The following is an 11296-nucleotide window of genomic DNA, read 5'->3' on the forward strand; positions in this document are numbered from 1 at the left end:
ATGACCTGGCTGACAATACCATTAAACTCATTTAGATGGGCTGTCATAGACGCCCCTTCCTTCATTTGAAGACCTATGAGTTTCTTCAACCAATACACTTTGCTTGAGACACTTTGCTGGGCATACAAGTCCTGCAATCTCTGCCACATTCCCCAAGCTGTCTTCTCTTCACGAATGCTGAAAAGTAAAGTGTCTGACACAGACAACATGATGGTGGATCTTGCTAGCTCATCCATATCTTCCCACTCTTCTGCAGTAAGAGAAGCGGGCATTACACCCCTTTCTTTGATACGCTTGTGCTGCTTCTTCTGGAGCAACACATTATAGCACTGGGTTTGCCAAATATCATAGTTATGTGAGCCTTCAAGCTTCTTGATGTGAAGCAATGAAGAGCTCTCACCTGTGGTTGCCATAGCAATATGCAACCTGTCAATGCCTGACTCCCTGCAAAATGTGCAAACACTGCACCAAAAGCACACAAAGTGCTCACAGTTGTTCTCCCAAAGTTTATCTCCCACTGCGGAAGCACAAATGCAACTCTACTCCCCCTATATGTGATGAAATCACCAGAATCTGGTTGCTGCAGATTTAGGACAGCACCTTAAATGTGCTCTGTTCCCCTTCCAAAGTACTGTACAGCAGTACTAAGTGCTCACCAATGATGTACCAAACCTGTACCGGCAAGTACAACAGCTGAAATTGAGATTTTTGCTCACTCAAATCAATTTGCAGCTATGCCAAAACTTGTACAAAGCTGTACCAAATCTGTACCAGCAGGTACAATAGCAATAAATGCTCTCCTGGCTGTCCAAATGAGTGAAAATCAGACTTTTACAGTCCCCAACACTGCATACAACAGTCCCGAACAGAAATTGGGCAAAAGCCCCTTGACTGCAAGCTAATTTCTGAGGATTCAAGGCATAAAAGTCTTGCCTGCTGTTTTGCCAAGCTCAACAAGCATAAAATCTTGAAAAACCCCTTGATTTAAGATCAATTTCTGATCATACATGGTACATTAACGCACATGAAGGCATCCAGAGTCTTCACAGTGCTTCCCCTGGCCACATATACATCCAGTACATAAAAACCCCTTGATTTACAGGCACATTGAGTGCTTGACAGGCATCAACACTTTGCCCAAAGCATCAAATGCGAGTGCCTGCATGCAAATCAACCCAATCGGCACAAAAGCCCCTTGATTTGCACTGCAATTTTGCCCGAATGTGCGATTTCTCACATCATTCAGCATGTATGAATGCTTAATTGCACAATTACATCAAAAGCCCCAAATTTTGACATCCAATTTCCTGCAAATTGATCCTGATTGTGACCAATGTCACCCAATTTTGCCAATTTTGCTCAAAATTTGAGCAATTTTGGCACCTGTACCTGCTCAATTGATTGAATTGATAAGAAGTTCCCAAAGAATTGAAGCAGATACCTCTTAATTTTTGAATTTCTCTGAGATTTGCAGACTAAATTTTGTTGTTGCAGAAGAGGGGGGGGGCACGTCTGATGCTGATGCCGATGCTGCTGCTGCTGCAGTTGTACGGATGGCTGGGCAGCCCTCTGCGCTGCCTGGTTGGGCAACGTGGCTGCTGCTGGGCAGCAGCTGAGCAGCCCACGCTGCTGGCAGGGCAACCCACGTCTGCTGGCTGCCTACGCCCAGCTGCTGGGCAGCATACGTGTTCGCCAACAAGGAGAGCTTCGCCTTGGAGAAGGTGACGTGGAGCGAAGCGAACTTGCCCAGGGCCAGCGCTACACGGCTCACCGAACCTGGCGGCTATAGGGGCTCACTCGTAGGTGTGTTCGATGGACGCCCGCCTGCCTTCGCCTAATGGTTCGCTACGATGCGCTGAGCTACCCGTCTGCCTGCATACGCACATCCAGTCGCTCGAGCTCGCCTTCACGGGGACACGTAACACCGCCTCCGCCTAGTAGCCTTACGCTTTGTGGCCAGGCGTCTACACGCTTCCCCACGTTCACACAGCCTTACGCCTTGTGGACCAACGCCTGCTGCAAGCTGCTTACGCTGCCTACGACTTGGCTGAAGAAGTGAGGCAACCAGGGTTACCAGGTCTAACAGCAGCACACAGGAGTCCGTACAGCACATGAGGTCGTTTTGCAGCTCTTCTACGCCGATTTCCAGCTCTACACCCTTGAGAACAAAACCCTAAAACCAGGGCTCTGATACCAGTTGAATGGGAGGAGAATTAGGGTTTCATGTGGGAGACATACACAGAGAGAAGAAGGGAGAGAGAGAGAGAGTTGTGGGGATAAGTCAACTCATTGATATGAGTGTGTGACTCCCCTATCACACATGTATATTGCACTAGTACACATAGTGCACTTAGTACATTAAAAGTACTGTGTACTATGTACTATAACTTATGGGCTTGTACACACTATAAGGGTGGGCATAATGCCTTTACCCCAACAAAGCATGCGTAAAGACATTGAGGTTTATGTACACGCATGTATTACTTGCTAGAAGGTGAAATTTGATAGGCAAAAGCCTCCAGGTTTGCTTCAGCCTTTGCCTATTCCCTCGCAGCCATGGAAGAGCATAACTATGACTTCATTATGGACTTACCTAGATCCCCGCAAGGGAATGATGCTATTTGGACCATAGTTGACAAGTTTAGCAAGCAAGCTCACTTCTTGCTCGTCAAGAAAATCATTAACGCCGATCATATGGTGAAGCTTTTCCTTGCTCACATATTCAAGCATCATGGTATGCCTAAGTCCATTGTTGGGGATAGAGATCCCAAGACTACGAGCCTCTTTTGGAGGGCTCTATTTGACAACATGGGCACTAAACTTGAGTTCTCATCTGCTTATCACCCCCAAACAAATGGTCAAAGTGAGGCTGCAAATTCTATTGTGTTGGATTTGTTGAAGTGTTATGTGGCAGATCAAAAGAGTGCCTGGGAGAAGTATCTTCCACTTGTAGAGTTTGCCTACAATAACACGGTACATGCCTCCACGGGAAAGGCCCCGTTTGAGATTATTTATGGCAGATCAAAAGAGTGCCTGGGAGAAGTATCTTCCACTTGTAGAGTTTGCCTACAATAACACGGTACATGCCTCCACGGGAAAGGCCCTGTTAGAGATTATTTATGGCAGAGTGATCTTGCTACCCATCCTTCGTAAAAAGGATGAGATTTTTGTAGCCGATGACTATGTGCGTGATTTGGATGTCACCTTTGCTCGGGTCCGGACAGCCATTGCACACTCTCAAGACAAGCATAAGAAGGCTACCGACAAGCATAGAAGGCACATGCAAATCAAGGAAGGTGATTGGGTATTATAGAAATTTGAGAAAGCCTTCGGAAGAGGCCAGGACGAGAGGGATCATATCCAAAGCTTTCTCCTTGATATTATGGACCCTTCAAAGTGATTGAAAACATCAATGAAGTGTCCTGCAAGCTTATCTTACCCAGTCATTGGAAGATTCATTATGCTTTTCACGTGAGTCTTTTGCGGAAGTACGTGGGACCAGATCCGGAGAAGCCCATCACAGAAGATCCGCCCGAGATTGATGAGCTTGAGGAGATTCTCCAGCCAAAGCAGATTGTGTTTCACAAGGAGAGAAGGATACCAGCAGGAAAGCTTTCCAGGAGATACCTTGTGAAGTTTAAAAATTATTTACCCATTGATGCAAAGTGGGGATTACTTCGTTGATTACCCACAACTTTTGCAAGCGTATCTTGAGGCTTTTCAATTGAGGTCAACTGTTTACAAGCCGGGGGGGATGTCACCATTTGGTCCATCTCCATTTTTGGAGCCACTTGTATGGGACTATCACTCCATAGAGTGGCCAGATTTGTACCATGTTCACATGCCGTGCCCCATGTAAAAGGGTCAGTCATCTTGTGTCACATGGACGAGAACCAGTTTTGTGCCACCCATGTGTGGCCAGTATTGTGCCATATGGACGGGAGCTTGTTTGCTACCACCCGTGTATGACCAGGATGAAAGAAAGTGAAGCAAATATAAAACACAGATGTAGGGCTGGCTCCCTTTCCCTCAGTTCATCTCATTTTTCAGCATTCAATTGAGGTCATCGGCAGCTGCTACTGCTTCTCATCATTGTACAGCACCTACGGGCTTCCTTCGTGCTCAGATTTCAGCAATACACATCAGTTTCTAGCATTTACAAGTCTTGTACCTGGGCCTACATCTGTGTTTTATATTTGCTTCACTTTCTTTCATGGTATCAGGGCCTCATAAATGGCTAATACAAGCATGAAAAAAGGTGATGTAGACCCTCTGGAGATGATATAATCCAACATAGGATTGCATCTTACCCATGGAACTGTCACTCCATCGTAGGACTGATATTTGTGCGGAGCTTTATCTATGGGATTGTCACACTCCATAAGAAGGCCCATGCCAGGATTTGTGTTTTGCCTATGGGACTGTCACTCCATAGAAAGACCAAGACTTCACATTTCTGTCGCACCAGTTTTGTGCCCGACAAGAAATTCTTGTACAAGTTTCATGAAAGGGAGATTTCGTCCATTACATGTGCACATGCGTTCATGTTTGCATGCATAAACTTGTTTTTGTGTGTTTGCCTGCTATGACGTGCCACTACACTGGACGGGGACGCCCCTAGTGTACCGTGGATGTGCTATTTGCTGACGAGTTGGTGTGGCGTGTGAACAAGTGTTAAGTATTGCCTTTTTCAAATGTAAAATCTATAAAGTAGTGTAAACCTTAATATTTATAATGTTGGGTGTTCACACATATTTAAATTTATGACTGGACACCTTTCAATGTGGGTGCCCAAGGACTAACCATTGATTAAGGCCCAATAATATTAAAACTAAGGATTGTATGGGAAAAAATCCCCTCCAGCACGTGGATGGTGTATGGGGGGTGGTTGATGTAAAAAAGCACGCCTACTGGATCAGAAGAGGGAAAATGGTTTTTACCCGCCTGTGGCTGTCCCTATATCGGCCCTCACACCCGCCGCCTACTGTTGTCCCTGTACCCGCCATCAACACCCGCCTGTGGTTGCCCCTGTACCAGCCCTCACACCCGCTATCGGCTGTAGTCCCTGTACCCACCACCAACCTTGCTGCCAGCTATTGCCTCTGTACCCGCCAACAGTACCTGGTTGTTGCTGCTGTCTCTGTACCCGCCAAAGGTACCTGGCTGTTGCAGCTCTTGTACCCGCCATCAGCACCCGTTGCTGCTACTCTTGTACTCGCCATCAATACCCACTGACTATTGTTGTCTACACAAACCAAGACCACACTAAAGGAGACAGTCTCCTCTCCTTAGATCCCAATTTGAATCTAAATCAGGTACTTGTTTCTGTAATTCAAATTCAAATACGATTTAATTTAAATGTTATTTTTCCAAGTCTTGTGTAGGCAACCATCACCACCGGTTTCCTTCACCATGGAAGGCCACTGGGATGGTGATGTTTCCCCGTGAGTACCTTGACCGCGCCCTCACATTCAGAGGGGCCAGTGAAGGTCAATGGGGTTTGAGGGAAACTGTGAGCAAAGCTTACTTGGGAGCACCAGGTATCACTCCCTCCGCGGTGCCTCACCCTACTGTATTAAGGGGGAAGGGGCGGGGGGGGGGGGGGGGGGGCAACCCGGCCCCAGTGATGGTGTCAAGTGTTCTTTGTCATTTCCAATTTTAATGTTGCAAGTATTGTTCTATTGTTTGTATTGGTTAAGTGATCTAATAATGTATATTTTATCTTCCAATTTGTAAGCCTCCCATAGGGAGCAGTTACAGTTTCACACTGTAACTAAAAGCTGGCCAAGCTGCACACTAAATGGAATGCTGGGCAGTCCTGCACAGCCTGTGTGGGCTGCCCAGTCAGATTGGTTGGCTGCCCATGGGCTAGACCATAGTCTGGCCAAGCCTTGAGGCTGGCCGACTGGGCTGCCCAAGCTTGCAACACTGGCCGACAGGCTACCCAAGCCCTAAGGCTGGCCGCCTTGCTATCCATGCCCCCCCTAGGGTAGCCTCAAAGACCTTCCAATGCACAGACTAAAGTAAACCTAAATTCTACACAGAGGTCTGGCATATGGTCGCAAACCAAACACACAGAGCAATTGACATCATTCCAGAGGGAGACTCACAGCGCGGACTGGCACTTCTTCATGTGCAAGACAATGCACACTTGACCTTGGACGCATGTGCAGGACAATGCACACCTAACCTCGGACGCATGGAGTAGAGCCCTGGCTGACTTGTCCGGGACTGGGCTCACATGGGACCAGTTTTCCACTCCAGGTCCTGTACCTTGTTCACATATGTCCACATGGCATCCAAGTGCGGGATGCACCTGACACTAAACACAGCTGAAAACTCTATGCTTGCAATGCCATGCTCCACAATTGGTATCAGAGTCCCATTTCCATCCCAGCTGAGCCCAATTAAGCACCTTGATTAGCATCTAATCATTCAAGTCAAATTTTTTTCCCTTTCACCTCTTGGTCTTAATCAGCTCAAAACTAGAGCTTCAGGCATTTCTACTAGACTTAAAGCATCGGAGGAGCTTTCCACCATGCAAAAACCATTCTATGCCTCACAAAGCTCATCATTAACAACAAATTTCTTCAGTGATTCACTCTGCAAGCAGTGGCGATGCGATTCTGCACAAAGGAGTAAAATCCTATCACTTGTTCATTGTCAAAATCGACTATGCACACTTGTTAGCAATGCTATAAGAAAGGTCCTTGTAAATTTGTTGGGTATATCGCATTAATCAATTCATTCTCTGTTTTGGTCTCCTAAGATGCCTACTGAGAGAGTGATTAACATTAAATTAAGTGTTGTTTTTGGGTATCTCAAGGTTCTAATCACTACTTTAGAGGATGCTATGCCTATTCATCAAATTTAAATTGCCCTATGATTAAAACCTCAAATTGTTCACTCCAAAGGATGTAGATGATCCCTAATTTTAGCTTGAAGCTCAAAATGATCAATTGTATGAGGTTGTTTTAAATTTGCTTCATCATTATAACCCTCATCAAGCCTCTCCAAATCAGTGATGTGTTCACTACATGATGTCTCCATCTCCAAAGCAAATCAAGGAGGTCAAGTTCATTTCAAAGCCCAAAAAGAAACCAAATCCAAACTTTACTACTATCATTATGCAAAATCACTAGGGCTTTCTGATTTTTTTGAGCACAAACATGCACTTGTATGGTGAAGGGATCTAGAGCACTATTGTATTAGGGACTAGACGCTCCCCTTGGGACCATACTCCAAGAGGTAAAACCACCCCTCATTTTCATCATGGCATCTCATTCCATGCATCCAGATAAGTTTGATGGACATGGATTCTATACATGGCAAATGAAAATAAAGTACCATCTAATGAGAGAGCATATGGAATGTAGCCAATGGGAAGGAGAAAAAGGCAAATACTAGAGAGGGAGAAATTGCATCGGCTACTAGAGATGATGAGGCATTCTCCATCATTGCATTAGCTTTAAGTGATAATTACATAAATCACATTTTTTTGTCTTCAATCATCATTTGATGCATGGGAGAAGCTTGAGAAGCTATTTGGGGCAAAAGGAAAGAATGGAGAAAAAGATAAATACTAGAGGGGGAGAAATTGCATCGGCTACTAGAGATGACGAGGCATTCTCCATCATTGCATTAGCTTTAAGTGATAATTACATAAATCACATTTTCTTATCTTCAATCATCATTTGATGCATGGGAGAAGCTTGAGAAGCTATTTGGGGCAAAAGGAAAGAATTCAAAAATTGCACTTAAAATTGAATTCCTAGAGTTAAAAATAAAATAATATGATTCTTTTGCCACTCACAATCAATCACATGAAAAGTCTCGTGAACCAATTATCAGCCATTGTTGGCACACCAGTGTCAGATGACGATGCCATAGCCGTGCTACTTAAGAGGATACCTGAGGACATCTATGGTCACATTGTCACTACCTTGAAAGCCAACATTAGAGGGGCTGATTACTTCACTTCAAGAAGAGGAGAGAAAGTTTCAAAACAAACAAGAAGGAGATTTCAACACAGCATACTTCTCCAACAAGAACTTCAACAAAGGGCCTATCAAAGGTCCAAACAAGGCAAAGGGAAAGCTCAAATGCAACTACTACCGGAGAACCAATCACTTAGAGAAGATTACTTCTTTAAGAAGAAGTCTCAAGCCAACTTTGCAACGAACGAAGAAGAAGGGAAACCTACCTCAAGCTTCGAAGAAGGCGCAAACCTTGCTAAAGATGATTGGGCATTCTAAAAAACACCAAACACCTTTAGGCCACCTCTTACTCCTACTTGTGTAAAACATCACCCGTTATTAAAATGGTAAAAAACTATGTATCAAAATAGGTTAAATCCATATGTTAGAGAGATGGATGACACTTGAGGGGGAGCACGTTAGGAGTGCAAGCATTACCCATCAATAGGAGTCATCATTTAGCCAAAAGTGTGCTAGCCCAAATAACCTTAAGAGTCAATCAAGCTTTGTAAAAGGCAACATGCAAGTAAATGCCATAGTTTCTACCTAAGAATCAAGTGGGAGTGGGAACAAATCAGCCCACCATGAATCTATCAAAAGGCCTACACTTTGGGGAGAAAAAAATGGGTCACATGGAGAGAATAGTGGAGGATTTTGGAGGATTCAAGCTTATTAAGCTCTAATCTTCATCATTGACCTTAATCCATGTTGCTAATCATCTTGCAACGCCATGCTCCGCAGTTAGCTCACCTCCCAACCACGGTTGACATCCACTGATCTCCTCTGAGCCAACGCTAAAGCTCCTACACAATCCCGTAGGCCCATGTCTATCTCCAACGTCCCATACCCACCAAAGCCTAGGCCTTCGACACGCCAACCTATGTACTCACTATGTGCATGGCATGAGCATGTCTTCTCTCCTAATCCAAGCCAGACCTTCAACGATGCATCCGCACAACGGTGTCTCATAATAACCCAAGCTGATAACTACACCATAAATAGCTAACTTGCTATAAACAGCTATTAGGCCAATTTTATCAATCCTGAAACCCTCACCAAGTATCTGCCTCCTAATCTCTAATCCTGGGGTCCTCTATCCCTGCTGTGTTTAGGTCCCTAATCTGAGATAACAACTTTGCTAGCCAACCAGCAGGCTGCCTCAACATCGTTGTCGCACAACTTATCAAGACACTAACCACTCCCAGGTAAAGTGATAACCTTCTAATCACCAAAGGCCCCACAACACATTCCTCATACTTGGTGCCATTGGCTGATTCTTGTCTGCATGGACAAACTTAGCAGGAAAAATTAAGCAATTCACAACTATGAAGTCAGCATTACTTTCTAAATGCGGTCAGTAATATTACCCTCAATTTCCCATCTAGATATTCTTAAAATGTTTCTTGCACCAGTATGCCATTAGAAAATCCTTCAATTATGACCTTCAAAATTTGAACATAATCCAAAGAAATAATGAATGGACTCATGTGCAATGACTTACAAGATCATTAAGCAGAAAATGGAGAATCGAGATCATCAAATAGCAAATAGACAGCCAGGGTTCTAGCCTGTTCTATAGGAGGCTCCAAAGTAAATAAAAATCCTTATTTTGAAAAGAATGAGCCCAAAAATCTCCTTCAAGAGACCCTAGCTGCAACCACCTCTGAGTTCCAAACTTAAGAACTTGTTACACCAAGGTTACCATTAGCTTGATACTGGACAATGGAAACTGGAGCATACGCTAGAGTGCAAGTAAAACTGCTCCCAAACAACTTCCAAGAATTCCAAGGAGAGAAAGGGAAAGGAGGACAGAAGGGGAAGGAAGGGAAGGAGATCCAAACCTGTAGATTATGCCATTACTAAGAGTTTCCAAGCTCTGCTTGCAATGCAAAAGCAAGCTATCAAAAGATTGCAGGTAAGCTGCTCCCAAGATCCCTACAGGGAGGTTTTGGAAAGGAAGAAGATAAAGGACTAAGGGAAGAAGGGGAGATGGGAAAGTTCTGCACTTGTGGATACGCCTATGCCATTAGGACTAAGTTCCCAAGCTGTGGCAAACGCACGCTTGTCACTAGAGTGAAAGTAAATCAATGCTTAGAAACCCAAAGATGAAAGCCGAAAGCTTACCTTTGGTTTTTCAAAGAAACGTCATGTGATGTGAGGCTACAAATGCTGGAATCCCACCAAATGCAACCAACTGACTCCTCATGCAGGTAGAAACAAAGGCATATACTACTGGAAAATAGCTGAGAGAACAAGGATGTTCCCATAGAAACAAAGGCATATACTACTGGAAAATAGCCAATGATGTTCCCATGTTCTCAAAGGCTGCCAATTCTCATCCAAATCACATGAATTAACTGAAGGGAAAAGATTAACTCACCATGAACAAGTAGGCTAGAAGGATGTAGAGAACGCTCCCTTGCGAGAAGATGAACTGCAGCACGAAGCCGATGATGGAGAGCTGGACGAAGGCCCGGAAGATGGCGTAAGCCATATCCTTCTCGATGCGGAGACTCTGCATCAGCGACAGCACGATGGCCAGGATAACCACAACCAGGGCAGCCACGGGTTTTATCATGCCCTTGGCAAAATCCTCAAGCACGGCCACATAATCGGTACCCACCGCCATGGATTCACCAGGAAAACAAGGTCGAAATAAACCCTTCCTCAAAACAAATCCTTGCTTTCTGCGACCTTTGATTGCTGGATGATGAACACCTTTGCTTTCTGCAACCTCTGATAGAAGCCTGCCCGGCCGGAAATTCCCGCTCTCATTCAAACCTTCTGTCCGAAATCGGAACCTGCGGGCTCCTCATTTTCTGTGGCCTACAACCCTAGCTTTCTGCGGCCTCCGATCAAACCCTAGACTTGAGACCTTTAATCAGGGAAAAGAAGCAAGCTTGAAATCTATCCTTTCTGTCTTCCAAGTTCCACCTTCCCCACCTATGTCCTGAACTTTGCGGAGCGTCTCAATAAATAGCCTTCGCTTTTATCTGCCTCCCGCTGCTTAAAGAGCCCGCCCGGGCATGGCCAGTCGGCTGGTACTTGGGGCAGGCTGTTTCCGGTGGGCGCCTATCCACGCGGCGATGCCCACGATTTGGCTAGTGCTTGCTTAGTACGGCAAGATTCTATCATGTACGGTAACCACCCCTTTAGTGATGGGATCAATGGTGGAAATGGGTGGGCCCAACGAGGGCCGTTAGATCTCTGGCACCTCAGGACTATCTCCCACAGGGTCACAAAGACCCCGCAGTGATTGGATCACCCGGCGCCAATGAGGGTTGTTAGATCTCCGGCACCTTTTTGTAAACTCGGCCTTA

The 11296-nt window shown here is 45.1% G+C and overlaps 1 protein-coding gene across 1 annotated transcript in view; it reads right to left on the reverse strand.

Annotated features, from left to right (window-relative positions):
* The window catches only part of LOC147640581 (protein ALUMINUM SENSITIVE 3-like), a 43486-nt gene extending 32431 nt beyond the window's left edge, over positions 1-11055 (reverse strand). The window contains exon 1 of the mRNA XM_086813170.1: positions 10357-11055. Coding sequence (XP_086669296.1) covers positions 10357-10605 — 249 coding nt within the window. The 5' untranslated portion in view covers positions 10606-11055. The remainder of the gene's footprint in view (positions 1-10356) is intronic.
* Between the last annotated feature and the right edge of the window lie 241 nt (positions 11056-11296).

The sequence above is a fragment of the Cibotium barometz genome, chromosome 2, assembly GCF_041138505.1.
Source record: "Cibotium barometz isolate CiBa-2024 chromosome 2, ASM4113850v1, whole genome shotgun sequence".
NCBI classification, from domain to species: Eukaryota; Viridiplantae; Streptophyta; class Polypodiopsida; order Cyatheales; family Cibotiaceae; genus Cibotium; species Cibotium barometz.